Source organism: Mesoplodon bidens (assembly GCF_964165515.1).
Source record: "Mesoplodon bidens genome assembly, chromosome: 8".
Classification (NCBI taxonomy): Eukaryota; Metazoa; Chordata; class Mammalia; order Artiodactyla; family Ziphiidae; genus Mesoplodon; species Mesoplodon bidens.
In genome coordinates, this window is record NC_138165.1 from 6,663,636 (window position 1) to 6,679,179 (window position 15,544).

General features: G+C 47.0%; 1 protein-coding gene across 3 annotated transcripts in view; it reads left to right on the forward strand.

Moving 5' to 3' along the window:
* The window catches only part of CLASP1 (cytoplasmic linker associated protein 1), a 268,761-nt gene extending 254,132 nt beyond the window's left edge, over positions 1 to 14,629 (forward strand). For all 3 annotated transcript variants that reach the window (XM_081241674.1, XM_081241676.1, XM_081241675.1), the window contains one exon: positions 11,795 to 14,629. In XM_081241674.1, the coding sequence (XP_081097800.1) occupies positions 11,795 to 11,881 (87 nt within the window). In that variant the 3' untranslated portion in view covers positions 11,882 to 14,629. The remainder of the gene's footprint in view (positions 1 to 11,794) is intronic.
* The last annotated feature ends 915 nt before the right edge of the window (positions 14,630 to 15,544 follow it).

The window sequence follows — 15,544 nt, forward strand, 5'->3', positions numbered from 1 at the left end:
AACCACCGTTCTACTTTCTGTCTCTGTGAGTGTAAAATACTCATAAGTGGAATCATATAGTATCTGTCTATTCGTGACTGGCTTACTTCACTGAGCATAGTGTTCTCTGGGTTCATCCATGTTGTAGCAGGTGTCAGAATTTCCTATTTATTTATTTTTGGCTGCATTGGGTCTTCATTGCTGCACATGGGCTTTCTCTAGTTGCAGCGAGTGGGGCCTACTCTTGGTTGTGGTGCGCGGGCTTCTCATTGCAGTGGCTTCTCTTGTTGTGGAGCACAGGCTCCAGGCACACGGGCTTCAGTAGTTGTGGCACACGGGCTCAGTAGTTGTGGCTTGCGGGCTCTAGAGCGCAGGCTCAGTAGTTGTGGAGCACGAGCTTAGTTGCTCCGCGGCATGTGGGATCTTCCCGGACCAGGGCTTGAACCCGTGTCTCCTGCATTGGCAGGCAGGTTCTTAACCACTGCGCCACCAGGGAAGCCCCTTCCCTTCTTTTTAAGGCTGAATAACAGTTCATTGAATGTACATGCAACATTTTGCTTATCCATTTCTTGGTAATGGCCTTGTGGGCTGTTTCCACTAGTTGGCTATTACGAGTAATGCTGCTATGAACATGGTGGTACAGATACCTCTTTGAGACCCCACTTTCAGTTCTCTTGGGTATCTATCCAGGAGTGGAGTTGCAGGATCATATGATAACTGCCAAACTTTTGCCACAGCAGCTGCACCATTTCACATTCCCACCACCAACGCACAAGGGTTTCAGTTTCTCCACATCCTCGCCAGCACTTGTTATTTTCTCTTCTCTTTTGATAATAGCCATCCTCATGGGTGGTGTGAGGCGATATCTCATTGTAGTTTTGATTTGCATCTCCCTAATGACTGGTGATGTTGAGCATCTTTTCATATGCTTGTTGGCCAGTTGTATATCTTCTTCAGGGAAATGTCTATTCAAGTCCTTTGCCCATTTTTGAATTAATGTTGTTTGTTTTTTTGTTACTGTTGAGTTATAGAAGTTCTCTCTATATTCTGGATATTAATCCCTTGACCTTTGATGCACAAAATTTTTTAATTTTCATGAAATCCAATTTGTCTATTATTTTTTTGCCTGTGCTTTTGGTGTCATATTCAATAACCATTGCCAAACCCAGTGTTGTGAAGCTTTTGCCCTGTGTTTTCTTCTAACAATTTTAAAATTTTAGCTTTTAATGCAGGTCTCTGGTCCATTTTGAGTTAATTTTTGTGTATGGTGTTAGGTAAGGGTCCAACTTCATTCCTTTGTGTGTGGATATTCAGTTTTTCCAATACCATTTGTTGAAAAGACCTTCTGTTTCTTCAGAGAACCTCATTGGAATTTTGATAGGGGTTTCATTGAATCTATAGATAGCTTTGGGTAGTATTGACATCCTAACAGTATTGACTTCCAATCCATGAACACGAGATGTCTTTTTTTTTTTTTAACCTCCATACTGTGATGAGTTGTTGTTTGTTTTCAGTTTTTTATACTTTTTTTTTGTGTGTGTGTGGTATGCGGGCCTCTCACTGTTGTGGCCTCTCCCGTTGTGGAGCACAGGCTCCGGACACGCAGGCTCAGCGGCCATGGCTCATGGGCCCAGCCGCTCCGTGGCATGTGGGATCTCCCTGGACCAGGGCACAAACCTGTGTCCCCTGCATTGGCAGGCGGACTCTCAACCACCGCGCCACCAGGGAAACCCATTTTATTCTTTTTGATGCTATTGTAAACGTAGTTGTTTTCTTAACTTCCTTTTCGGATTTTTCATTTTTAAAAAATATATATTTATTTATTTATTGGCTGTGTTGGGTCTTCGTTGCTGCACGCGGGCTTTCTCTAGTTGCAGCGAGTGGGGGTTACTCTTCGTTGCGGGTGCGTGGGCTTCTCATTGCAGTGCCTTCACTTGTTGCGGAGCACGGGCTCTAGAGCGCTGGCTCAGTAGTTGTGGCACACCAGCTTAGTTGCTCCGCGGCATGTGGGATCTTCCCGGACCAGGGATCGAACCCATGTCCCCTGCATTGGCAGGCGGATTCTTAACCACTGCGCCACCAGGGAAGCCCGGATTTTTCATTTTTAGTATATAGAAATGCAGTTGAATTTTGCTCACTGATTTTGTATTCTGCTACTTTGCTGAATTCTTTTATTAGTCTTAATGTTTTTTTGTAGAATCTTTAGGATTTTATACCTGTGAGATCACAGTCGTCCCTTGGTATCCACTGGGATTACCATAGATAACAAACTCTGCAGATGCTCAAGTTCCATACCTGTGGTTCCACTTCTGTGTAGCCAACTGACCGCAGATGGTGTAGTGCTGTGTGTGTTGAAAAACATCCCTGTATAAGTGGACCTGCGCAGTTCAAACCTGTGTTGCTCAAGGATAAACTGTATTTCATCTATGAACAAAGATAATCTTGCTTCTTCCTTTCCAATGTGGATGCCTTTTTTTTTCTTTTCCTGCCCAATTGCTCTGGCTGGAACTTACAGTACTATATTAATAGAAATGGTGAAAGTAGGCATCCTTGTTCCTCATCTTAAAGGAAAAGTTTTCAGTCTTTTACCGTCGAGCGTAATGTTCACAGTGTGCTTTTCATATCTAGCTTTTGATATGTTGAGATACAGGCAGCCTCGGAGAGAGTGCGGATTCGGGTCCAGATCACTGCAGTAAAGCAAATATTGCAATGAAACAAGTCACACAAATTTTTTGGTTTCCCGGTACGTGTAAAAGTTATGTCTTTACTATACTGTAGCCTATTAAATGTGCAATAGCATTATGTCTAAAAAAAGTCAATATACCTACCTTAATTTTAAAAAAGTTATTGCTGGGCTTCCCTGGTGGCGCAGTGGTTGAGAGTCTGCCTGCCAATGCAGGGGACACAGGTTCGTGCCCCGGTCCGGGAAGATACCACATGCCGCGGAGCGGCTGGGCCCGTGAGCCATGGCCGCTGAGCCTGCGCGTCCGGAGCCTGTGCTCCGCAGCGGAAGAGGCCACAAGAGTGAGAGGCCCGCGTACCGCAAAAAAAAAAAAAAAAAAAAAAGTTATTGCTAAATAACGCTAGCCATCATCTGAGCCTTCAGCGAGTCATAATCTTTTTGCTGGTGGAGGGTCTGGCCTCAGTGTTGATTCTGCTGACTGATCAGGGCAGTGGCTGCTGAAGGTGAAGGTGGCCGCAGCAGTTTCCTAAAATAAGACAACAGTGAAGTTTGCCGAATCGATCGACTCTTCACAATTTCTCTGTTGCAGCAATGCTGTTTGATAGCATTTTACCCACAGTAGAATTACTTTCAAAATTGGAGTCAATCCTCTCGAACCTGCCACTGCTTTATCAAGTAAGTCTGTGTAATATTCTAAGTCCTTGGTTGTCATTTCTCCAGTCTTCACAGCATCTTCATCTGGAGTAGATTCCGTCTCAAGAAACCACTTTCGGGCCTCCCTGGTGGCGCAGTGGTTGGGAGTCCGCCTGCCGATGCAGGGGATGCGGGTTCGTGCCCCGGTCTGGGAGGATCCCATATGCCGCGGAGCAGCTGGGCCCGTGAGCCATGGCCGCTGGGCCTGCGCGTCCGGAGCCTGTGCTCCGCAACGGGAGAGGCCACAGCAGTGAGAGGCCCACATACCGCAAAAATAAAAAAATAAAAAAAAAAAAAAAAAAAAAAAAAAAGAAACCACTTTCACATGAATCCCCCTAAGCTCCGGATTTGTATCTCTGGATTTGGGTTAGTGGAGAAAAAATTAAGAAATCATGCAACTGAACTAGATCTCACTAGTTGGTAATGCTCCAGAGGAAAGTCAATGTCAGCCTGGGGAAAAGTGAAATTCAGTATCCCAGCTCCTAATACTCTGATCTCCTACAGCAGAATTCAAATTTTACCCTCAGCTCTACAAGCTCAGTTGCCACTCTCCTTTAATGGAATCTTAAGCGCACACTGAAGGCAGGATTTGGCTCAAAGACCTTCTACACCACACTAAACATTCCTGTTGTTAAAAGCACCTTTACACATATATGCCATTACAAACTAAGACTGATTTCCGGACAAGATGTAAAACGCAGACTTTGGGGATGAGTGCAGAACAGTTTAAAGTATTTCACCAACTCCTCTACCAAAAACAAACAAACAGACAAAACCTTTGCCTCTTCCAGAGTCAGGCAACTTCCCCAGAGTCATCAGGCAACCAAAATTTCCCAAGGATTCTGAAGATACAATTCCCTGTTTCTTGGATTTCATGACACCCTCCCCATTCCTTTCTTTAGAGACGTATTTCATGTTTTGTATTTCTTTTTTTAAAAACTCATTAAAATTAATTTTGCTTTGAAAGAAAAAAGAAAAAAAAGAAACCACTTTCTTTGCTCACCTGTAAGAAGCAACTCCACATGCACTAATGTTTTATCATGAGATTTCATCAATTCAGTCCCATCTTCAGGCTCCACTTCTAATTCTAGTTCTCCTGCTGTTTCCACCACATCTGCAGTTCCTTCCTCCCCTGAAGTCTTGAACCCCTCAAAGGCGTCCAGGAGGGTTGGAATCAACTTCTTCCAAACTCCTGTTGATGTTGGTATTTTGGCCTGTTCCTGTGGTGAATCAGAAATGTTCTTCATGGCACCTAGGATGCTGAATCCTTTCCAGAAGGTTTACAGTTGACTTTGCCCAGATCCATCAGAGGAAGCACTATGGCAGCAATCGCCTTACGAAATGTATTTCTTAAATAGTAAGACTTGAAAGTCAGAATTATCCTTGATCCGTGGGCTGCAGAATGGGTGTTGTGTTAGCAGGCATGAAAACAGCATTAATCTTGTTGTACATCTTCATCAGAGCTCTTGGGTGACCAGATACCCTGTCAATAAACAGTAATATTTTGAAAGGAATCTTTCTGAGCTGTAGGTCTCAACAGTGGTCTTAAAATACTCAGTCATGTTGTAAACCTGTGCTATCATCCAGGCTTTGTTGTTGCATTTAGAGAGCACAGGCAGGGTAGGTTGAGCGTAATTCTTAAGAGCCCTGGGGTTTTCAGAATGGCACGTGAACTTAAAGTCACCAGCTGCATTAGCTCCTAATGAGAGTCAGTCTGTCCTTTGAAGCCAGTCATTGGCTTCTCCTTTCTGGCTCTGAAAGTCCTAGATAGCGTCTTCTTCCGTTATAAGGCTGTTTTGCCTACATTGAAAATCTGTTGTTTAGTGTAGCCACCTTCATTAACTATCTTAGCTAGATCCTCTGGATAACTTGCTGCAGCTTCTACATCAGCACTTGCTGCTTCACCTGGCTCTTTTATGTTATGCAGGCAGCTTCTTTCCTTAAACCTCATGAACCAACATCTGCCAGCATCAGACTTTTTTCCTGCAGCTTCCTCATCTCTCTCAGCCTTCCTAGAATGGAAGAGAGTTAGGCCCTTGGTCTGTAATAGGTTTGGGCTTAAGGAAATGTTGTGGCTGGTTTGCGATCTTCTGTACAGACCACTAAAACTTTCTCCATATCAGCAGTAAGGCTCTTTTGCTTTCTTATCATTCGTGTATTCACTGGAGCAGCACTTCCAGTTTCTTTCAAGAACTTTTCCCTTGCATTCACAGCTTGGCTAACTGTGGCCCAAGAGGCCTAGCTCTTGGCCTGTCTCAGCTTTCAGTATGCCTTCCTCACTACGCTTAATCATTTCTAGCTTTTGATTTAAAGTGAGAGAAGTGCAGCTCTTTTACTTGAACACTTCAGGCCACTGTTGGGTTACTACTTGGCCTAATTTCAATATTGTTGTGTCTCAGGGACTAGGGAGGTGCAAGTACAGGGAGAGAGACCCGGGAATGGTGGGTCTCCCGTGCAGTCAGAACACACACATCTGTGGATGGCATTTGCTGTCTTTACATATGGGCGTGGTTCGTGGCACCCCAAACAACTATAGTCATAACATCAAAGAACACTGACCACAAATCACCATAAGAAGTATAACAGTAATGAAAAAGTCTGAAATAATTGTGAGAATTACCGAAATGGGACAGTGACATGAAGGGAGCCATGCTGTTGGAAAATGGCACTGATGGACTTGCTTGATGCAGGGTGTTCACAAACCTTCAATTTGGGGAAAAAAACACGGTATCTGTGAAGTATATTAAAGTGAAGCACAATAAAACAAAGTATGCCTATACTTTTCTTCTATTCCTAGTTTGTTTGGTATTTTTATCATGAAAGATACTGAATTTTGCCAAAGACTTTTTCTATATCAATTGAGATGATCCTTTGGTTTTTGTTTGTTTGTTTTTTAATTTTTATTTATTTATTTTTGGCTACGTTGGGTCTTCGTTGCTGCGCGCGGGCTTTTCTCTAGTTGCAGCGAGTGGGGGCTACTCTTCATTGCGGTGTGCGGGCTTCTTATTACGGTGGCTTCTCTTGTTGCAGAGCACGGGCTCTAGGCACGCAGGCTTCAGCAGTCATGGCACACAGGCCCAGTAGTTGTGGCTCACGGGCTCTAGAGCACAGGCTCAGTAGTTGTGGCGCATAGGCTTAGTTGCTCCGAGGCATGTGGGATCTTCCCGGACCAGGGCTCGAACCCATGTCCCCTGCATTGGCAGGTGGGTTCTTAACCACTGTGCCACCAGGGAAGTCCCTGGGGTTTTGTTTGTTTGTTTTTTCCTTCATTCTGTTAATGTGGTATATTATATTTATCAATTTTTATATGTTGAACCATCCTTGCATTTCAGGAATAAATCCCACTTGGTCATGATATTAAAGCCTCTTAATGTGCTGTTGAATCTGGTTTGCCAGTCTTTTCTTGAGGATTTTTGCATCAGTGTTCATAAGGGCTATTGATCTGTAGTTTTCTTGTTATGTCTTCATCTGGCTTTGATATCAGGAGAATGCTGACCTCATAGCATGAATTCAGAAGTGTTCCTCTTCAGTTTTCTAGAAGAAATTGAGAAGGATTGTGTTAGTTCTCTAAATGTTGGTAGAATTCACCAATGAAGCCACCTGGTCAGGGGCTTTTCTTTGTCAGATTTTTGATTACTGATTCAATCTCTTTACTAGTTATGGGTCTGTTCAGGTTTCTCTTTTCTTTTCTTGGTAGGTTTTGTGTTTTGTGTTCTTTTCTCGGTAGGTTTTGTGTTTCTATGAGTTTGTCCATTTCATCTAAGTTACCTAATTTGTTGGTGTACAGTTACTCATAGTATTCTCATGATCTTTGATTTCTGTAGAATCAGTCATAATGTCCCCATGTTTGTTTCTGACTTTAACAATTTGAGTCTTCTCTCTTTTTTTGTTAGTTAACTTAGCTAAAGGTTTGTCAATTTTGTTGATTTTTTTTTTCAAAGAACCAAGTTTTGGTTTTGTTACCTCCATTTTTTGTTTGTTTCATTTATCTCAGCTCTAATCTTTATTATCTTCTTTCTGCTAGCTTGGGGTTTAATTTATTATTCTTTTTCTAGTTCTTTAAGATATATAAAGTTAGGTTGTTGATACAAATCTTCCTTCTTTTTTTATATAGCTATGAATTTCTCTCTTTGCACTGCTTTTGCTGCATCCCATAAGTTTTGGTATGTTGTTTTCATTTTCATCTGTCTCAGGGTATTTTCCTATTTCCTTTGTGATTTCTTCTTTAACCCATTGGTTGTCTAAGAAGAGTGTGCTGTTCAATTTCCACAAATTTGTGAATTATTCAGTTTTCTTTCTGTTACTGATTTCTGAGTTCATCTACTGTGGTCAGAAAAGGTACTTTATATCATATTTATCTTTTAAAATGTATCGAGGCTTAATCTGTGGCCTAACATATGGTCTATCTTGGGAAGGTCTCATGTGCACTTGAGAAGAATGTATTCTTGTGTAGAGTGTTATGCATATGTCTTTTAGATCTAGTAGATTTATTGTGTTGTTCAAGTCCTCTAGAGTGGAATACTGAAGTCTCCCAACTATTACTATAAAACTGTTTCTCCCTTCCATGCTGTCAGTTTTTGCTTCATATATTTTGATGGCATGTTCTTAGATGTGTAATTATAAATATTAAATTTTCTTGCTGTATTGCTCTTTTATTAATATGTAATGTCCATCTGTTTCTTGTAACCTTTTTTGATTTAAACTGTATTTTGTCTGATATTAGTGTAGCTACCCCGTACTCTTGGTTACTGTTTGCATGGAATATCCTTTTCCATTCTTTCACTTTCAACCTATTTGTGTCTTTGGATCTAAAGTGAGTCTCTAGTAGACAACATATAGTTGAATCATGGTTTTCTTTTTATCTATTTTGCCAATCTCTGTCTTTTGATTGGAGAATTTAACTCATTCACATTTAAAGCAATTACTGATAAGAGATTTCTGTCATCGTGGTATTTGTTTTCTATGTGCCTTATAGCTTTTTTGTCCCTCATTTTCTACACTACTGTTTTGTGTTTGTTTGCTTTTTGTACTGAAACGTTTTAATTCCCTTCTCATTTCCTTTTGTGTATATTCTATACTTGTTTTCTTTGTGGATTACATTTGACATCCTAAAGTTACAATCCTCTCATTTGAATTTATACCAGCTCATTGAGCAAGCTTTCTGAACCCTGGCCTTTTCATTTGTAAAATAGGAGAACCTGTTCTGCCTACCTCAAAGGATTGTTTTGAGGCCCAAATGTGATAATCAGTGTAAAGCTTGTAAACCATTGAACATATACACATCGTTCACTCTATTACCATCATCTTTTCCTTGTACTTGCAATTATGTTCTAGACTTGACTAGGTAGATACAATAGGGGTTCTGAGTTGTAAATAACTATTAGCAATGTTTAGCAGCTCATTTTTAACCAGGCTTTCATAGAAATATAACTATTCTGGGGCTTCCCTGGTGGCGCAGTGGTTGAGAATCTGCCTGCTAATGCAGGGGACACAGGTTCGAGCTCTGCTCTGGGAGGATCCCACATGCCGCAGAGCAACTACGCCTGTGAGCCACAACTACTGAGCCTGCGCGTCTGGAGCCTGTGCTCTCCACAACAAGAGAGGGTGTGACAGTGAGAGGCCCGCGCACCACGATGAAGAGTGGCCCCTGCTTGCCACAACTAGAGAAAGCCCTCGCACAGAAACGAAGACCCAACACAGCAAAAATAAATTAATTAATTAATAAACTCCTACCCCCAACATCTTAAAAAAAAAAAAAAGAAATATAACTATTCTGTTTTCTAGATCACTTTTTTCTTCTTTAAAAACTCTAGTGGGAAGCAGCAGCGTAGTACAGGGAGATCAGCTCGGTGCTTTGCAATGACCTAGAGGGGTGGGATTGGGGAGGGTGGGAGGGAGGCTTAAGAGGGAGGGGATATGGGGACATACGTACGCATATGGCTGATTCACTTTGGTGTACAGCAGAAACTAACAAAGCACTGTAAAGCAATTATACTCCAATAAGATGTATTAAAAAAAAAAAACTCTTTGATTCAACAAGTACATGTTAGGAACCTGCTGTCTTCAGCACACTACGCTAAGGCACATGGGAAGAGCAAGAACTCATCCTGCCCTGACAGGACTGACACATGAGGAAGCTTGTACAGCTGCCCAGGAGTGACCAGTGGACACGGTGGGACGAGCTCTGATTGCTGGGTCAGGGGCCTGGAGGAAGTGGCACTAGATTGGGCTGGGCTTGGCAGGATTGGGGAGCTGCACAGGGAGGGAAGGAGTGGACTGCAGGGAGGAACAGTGTGAACAGCTCAGGTAGGAGTAGGAGTGGGGTGCTCAGGGGACACGTTCTCCGAGCAGGGAGCTGCAGGAAGCACCTTGCAAGTGTCACTGCTCTGCATTTTGCAGGTGGGAAAGTCGAGGCTCAAGAAATGTTTGCCTGAGGTCGCAGAACTAGTTAGTGTTGGAGTTGGTCCTAGAATTCTGCTGGACCTGTTGAGCCTCAGGCCAGTGCTTTGTTGAATGTACCACGGCTTCCCTTGCACCTGGTTGGCCCTGGTCATATCCTCCTGAGCCTTAGAGCATTAGGAACCTTGTGTAAAATGATGGCACTTTGGGTTTTGTTTTTCTTTTTAATAAATTTAATTTTGGCTGCGTTGGGTCTTCGTTGTTGCACGTAGGCTTCTCATTGTGGTGGCTTCTCTTGTTGCAGAGCGTGGGCTCTAGGCACGTGGGCTTCAGTAGTTGTGGCGCGTGGGCTCAGTAGTTGTGGCGCAAGGGCTCAGCTGCTCTGCGGCATGTGGGATCTTCCCGGGCCAGGGACTGAACCCGTGCCCCTGCATTGGCAGGTGGATTCTTAACCACTGCGCCACCAGGGAGGCCCAATGATGGCACTTTGATCACCACACTGACTGTTCTATCGAAAGGTTTCAGATTTTGAAAGGTATGGGATGAAAACAGACTGGGATACATAGCATAAATTCCCGACACACTCCCTGCAGCTGAAAAGAGTAAGAGGCGTTACAGGTCCTGATCTGCGGGGGGACCCCCAGTGGGCTGCTGCACAAAGACACGCTCCGGCAGAGCCCTCCCACCAGCTGCACGTCCCGGGCTCCACGGCCATGTGACTGAGCACGCCTTGCTGGGGGTCAGGGAGACACTGCCTCGCGGGGGCTCGGCTGGTTGCTGGTCCTGTTCCCACCCATCATCCGAGGGCCCCGCTTTCTCCTGTGCCACAAGCTCCACTCGGAGCGTCTCTTCGTGGGTTCCCCGGGGACCAGCCGCTCCTCCCTAGGCAGGCTTATACTTGGCCTCACAGCCTGTTCAGAGACAGCAGCTAAAGAGCTGTGGATAGTAAATATTCCCTTAATCTTACCAGTTGTGTGTTGCGTAGATTTTTATGGGCACTCTGCTTCTACAAATACCTGTTTCTTTTAATTCTTAAATATGATCAGGCACACTATCAACATATGAAGTTAGCGGCATTCAGCAAATATATAAGAACCTACCGTGTTACGTGGTGCTTTAGGTATTTCGAGGGTCCAAGGGGCTTGAGTTAGAACCAAATGAGTTGTCAGGCTTTGAAGCCCTTTCGCCATGAAGCACTGTGCCTGACTGAGGGCACGTTGTTTAGTGACGCAGCGTCTGGCCTCAGGGAAGTTGAGTCTTGCTGGAAAGATCCAGCCCACTGCTCCCTGCAGCAGGAGGTGGCCTGTGCCGAGCCACAGTGGGCGGGGCAGGGGCCCAGGGTGTGGGAAGGCCAGGGGGGCAGATGGGGGTGGCCTGGGATTCCACGCGCTTCGGGAGGTGTCTGACGGGGAAGGAGCAGCTTCTGCACACATGTGAGGGTTAGAAAACTTGACCTCTGACCTTGGCTTGCTTCTTCATGCGGATGGAGTGTGGCTTGCACCCTCTCTTCCTGCTGGCTTGGGTGGAGCCAGTGGCTGCCTCGCCCCTGACGTGTGTGGATCTGCAGCCCCGAGGCCCACCTCGTGGTAACACGTTTCCCTCTTTTCGTGATAACCCCTTGCACCCCCTCCTCTAGTCTGACCTCCCAATCGTGGTGGCCCTGGCCCCAAGCAGATTGCTTGGAACAGTGGTGGGCACTCAGTAAATGTGTGCAGTGAATTTCTCCACTAAGGGACGTGCTGTTTTTTTGTTTTTGTTTTTGCGGTACGCGGGCCTCTCACTGCTGTGGCCTCTCCCGTTGCGGAGCACAGGCTCCGGATGCGCAGGCCCAGCGGCCATGGCTCACGGGCCCAGCTGCTCCGCGGCATGTGGGATCCTCCCGGACCGGGGCACGAACCCGAGTCCCCCGCATCGGCAGGCGGATCCCCAACCACTGCGCCACCAGGGAAGACCGGACGTGCTGTTTTGTTGTCACCTGGGTTTCTTTCCTGCTCTCTGATTTTTTCCTCCTGCTCACCCATTTGTATCTTCTCCTTGCAGATGAAGCTGCTCAACTTATACATAAAGAGGGCGCAGACCACGAACAGCAACAGCAGCTCCTCATCCGACGTCTCCACGCATAGCTAATGTGGCGCCAGAGTCCCCGTGTAGCCCTGGAAGCAATCGGTGGTGCCTCTCAGAGAACTCCCCCTCCCCCCCATCGGCTGCCCAGTCAGTACCAGGAGGCCCGCAAATATTTATTACAATCAGTATTTTGATCCCTTCCAGCTTTTGTGTAGAATCATACTGGTATTGAATGTAAAGGAAGCAAGGCCTGCATTGCATCTTCCTACAAAACAAAACAAAAGGAGTAAGAAAAGAAGAGCCATACTTAAACCGTCTTGTCCAGCCTGTTGAGGTCGTAAAACCGTGTGTGTGGGGTGCAGTTTTTAAAAATCAGAGCTCTCTAGCCGATACCTGGTAGAAAGTAGCATTTTCTCTTCAGTTAATAAGGTTGGAGGAGGTGGGGTTAAGTTGTGTTTCTCTTTCATCTCGGCCTCCTTGGTTCTGGATGCCTTCCACAACTGACACCATGAAAGGGTTTGTACATTGTAAGTTGTGTTTTGAGACCTACTAAAAACATGAATCAAGTCTTGGCAAGAAGTGGGAGAAAAGTCTGAAGATGGCCTTTTAACGAACCCGTGGTATCGTGCTCACCGTCTGTGGACCGGAGGCGGACGCCCTGCGCGGTCTCCTTCCAGGACGGGCTCCTGCCCCTCAGAGCAACCCTACCGATGCCGCCCCTGCCCCAGAGCTGCCACTTGAGAGGCTTCTTAGAGATGAAATCCAAACACAAAAATCAAGGGAAATCGACAGTCTTGGTTAGCGTGTGCTTGAAACGGCCCTTCGTGCAGCGTCGAAGATACCGGAGAAGCGGCTCGTTTTACTGCCGAGATCCTGGGAAACACTAGTTAACAGCGCTTCCCCCGTGACCCTGGCCCCTGGTGGTGCAGATTTAGGGCCCCCTCGCTTCCCTTCCCCAACCCGCGCCTAAGCGGCTCGATTCTAAGATGTTCTCGGTTAGTCTGGTAAATGGCAGCTCTGCTATCTCCGTTTTGAATTCTGTTTAATTTGGGATTGAGATCAAAGAAAAATCCAGAGACCAGGTATCAGGATCTTTTTTTTTTTTTAATTTTATGGACTTAAGTACTTCCTTGATCCTCTGTTGAGAGAATCATGGTTTTAAGGAAAAATTAATTGTGTGTGGCGGATTGCAGAAAAACAGGATTGGAAACACAGTTTTAGAGTCAAATTCTTCAGTGAGAAACTTACCCCTTTAAAATTTATTCTTGAGGGTTTCACTGCTTCGGTGAAAGCAACTCCGGATCAGGACCCTGGTTAACAAAGTTTGGAGTAAAAGGCTTCAACCCAAATGGAAGCTTTTAATGCGGTCAGGAAGGCGTCTGTCGTCTCTTAGATTCCACCGTAGCCCCTGTAAACGGAACTGACTTTTCCATTTTGTTAATGAGGTGTTTGCTGCTCTGGCGCCCAGTCCCTGCAGCTGCCAGGCTGTGTGGCTCTCATCCCTGAGCTGCACAGCCCCGAACGTAGCTTGTTTTCCTTCAGAATCGACTTCAGATACTTTACGCGGAAATAGGCACTGAAGACGGAGGTCCGGGAGCAGAGGCCGGGGCGCCTTCACTGCGTGCGCGTGCGTACTGCGTGCGTGCGCTTTGTGCGTGCGTGCGCGTAGCGGGTATCCTGCACGTGCGGGAGGGCCCGCGCTGCTGCCGTTGAGGGAACGTCAGGGCCGCGCTTTACGTGGTCAAACGTTATTGGCTTCTTATTGGCTGAGAGCCTAGCAGGCGCAGGCCTTACGTCCACTGCTGTTCTTACGTCACTCGCAGGGTGGCTTTCTTGTCCTCTACCATCGTCAGCGTCTGATGACTCCTCTGGGGAAGCACCTGTGTTTCGCCGGGTTATTTCCGAGCCCTTCCTGGCGAGCGCGTGTGGAAAGGCCTCTCTCCTTCAGCTCGTGGACGCCCAGGTGGCCGCGGCCCCGCCCGCACTCGGGAAGGACCTTGAACGTGGCCGCGCGCGTCCTTCTGGCGCTCACAAAGGGCTAGCCTTGAACGTCACTTGCCCAGCCTTGATGTCCCGACCCAGCGGGGCCCGCCCACTCCCGACGGACAGCTGCAGCTGCCTTGCCTTGCGACCTCCCTGCAGGCGTCCTGTTTGGATGAAACGGCAGAACACAGGCGAAAAGAGCACCCAAGACTCGGTCCGCCTCCCCCGTTGGCCTGACTGTCCAGGGCCCCGAAAAGCCCCGACGCCACCGCCGGGACCAGATCACTGGGCTCCCGCTTCCCCTCCCGCTGCTGAGGCCCAGGGGGAGGTGCGCGGCCTTCCTGGGGACACTGCAGCCACGGGCCGCCCGCCATGGCCCCACTAGCTTCTCAGTCACGCAGCTGCACCTGATCTGTCTCCTGAATCTTTTTCTTGCCCTACCGCCCTTAATTTATCAAGCATAATATTACACGTTAAAGAACAGCAAATAAGAACTTTGTAGAATCCCACCAGGACTTTGCTAACCATGATATTTGGAGATGAAAAAAATGCTCTGAAAAATATCAGCCACCAAAATAGTTTCGTCGGCACTGTTCACACGCATGGTCCCCACACCCCCAGGTTGGGTTGTTGGTTTTGGTTTTTGGTTTTTTTGGGCTTTTTCATGTTACATCCATATCTGTATTTATATCTTATTTGTTTCACTTTCAAGTGTATCATGGCAAATGTACAGATTTTTTGTTGTTAATAATGTGCTAGGATTTGCTAAAAAAGAAAACAAAAAAAAATCCTTTTGAGTTTGCTCTAGAATAAATGAGACTTAATTCAGTTTCCGACGTCTGAGTGGTTTTTTTTCTTTTTTTTTTTTTTTGGTCACGGTGCCTTGTACCCCGTCTCTCTGACGTCAGAACGAGGCCACATTTCTGAAGGATCAAGAGGCTACATGGAGGAGCTCGTGAGGTCAGCAGGTCGGACTGCAGGGGGCCCAGGGCCCAGGGCCGAGATCAGGCGGGTGTTAGGATGGAGCCTGGGGGAGGGGGAAGGGCCTGGCCAGCGGAGCCGTGGAGCTGGTCTGCAAGGAGCCCGTGCACGGCCCCCAGGGGCGCTGGTCCGTCTCTTTGGAGCGTTTTGCTTTCGGAACGATTTTGCCTCTTCCGTTGCGTTCCGTGAGGCATCTCAGTATCCCTGCCTGGTGACCTTGAGCCCCTTTCCCCCGTGGCCCACCGCCTCCTGCCCGTTTGACACGTGAGCTCGACGTGATCACAGAGGCTGGGTTCAAATCCCCGCTGCCCCCCTCACCCCCTCGGGCCAGTGTTCTCACGGATAAACCGGAGTGAGACGGGCCTCGTGGAGGTGCTGGGAGGGGCCGCGGGTGATGTAGGTGAAGCCGCGGCCCTGCCTCCTGCTGTGAGTGAGGGAGACACACGCGTGCGAGGCTGTCACCACCCCACCCCACCTCCGGGCCTGGCGCACCGTCCGCCCGTTACTCCGGAGCAGCCGCAGAAGCCCCCGTGGATGTGCTGCGCTCAGGCGGGGCTGGCGGTGCACTCTCTGTATTGGGGTCTCTAACCCCTGCCGCCACCGTCCTCCTTATCCCAGGGCGGCCAGGAAGCCCCTGCTGATGGCTGTGTGTGTGTTGGGGGGAGGGGGAGATGCCCACCACAAGCAGCGGGGCTTGACTCGGGGGGATCTGAACGGTCTTCTCTCCGGAAGGTGCCCCTTTCCACTCACAGTTTTGCACTC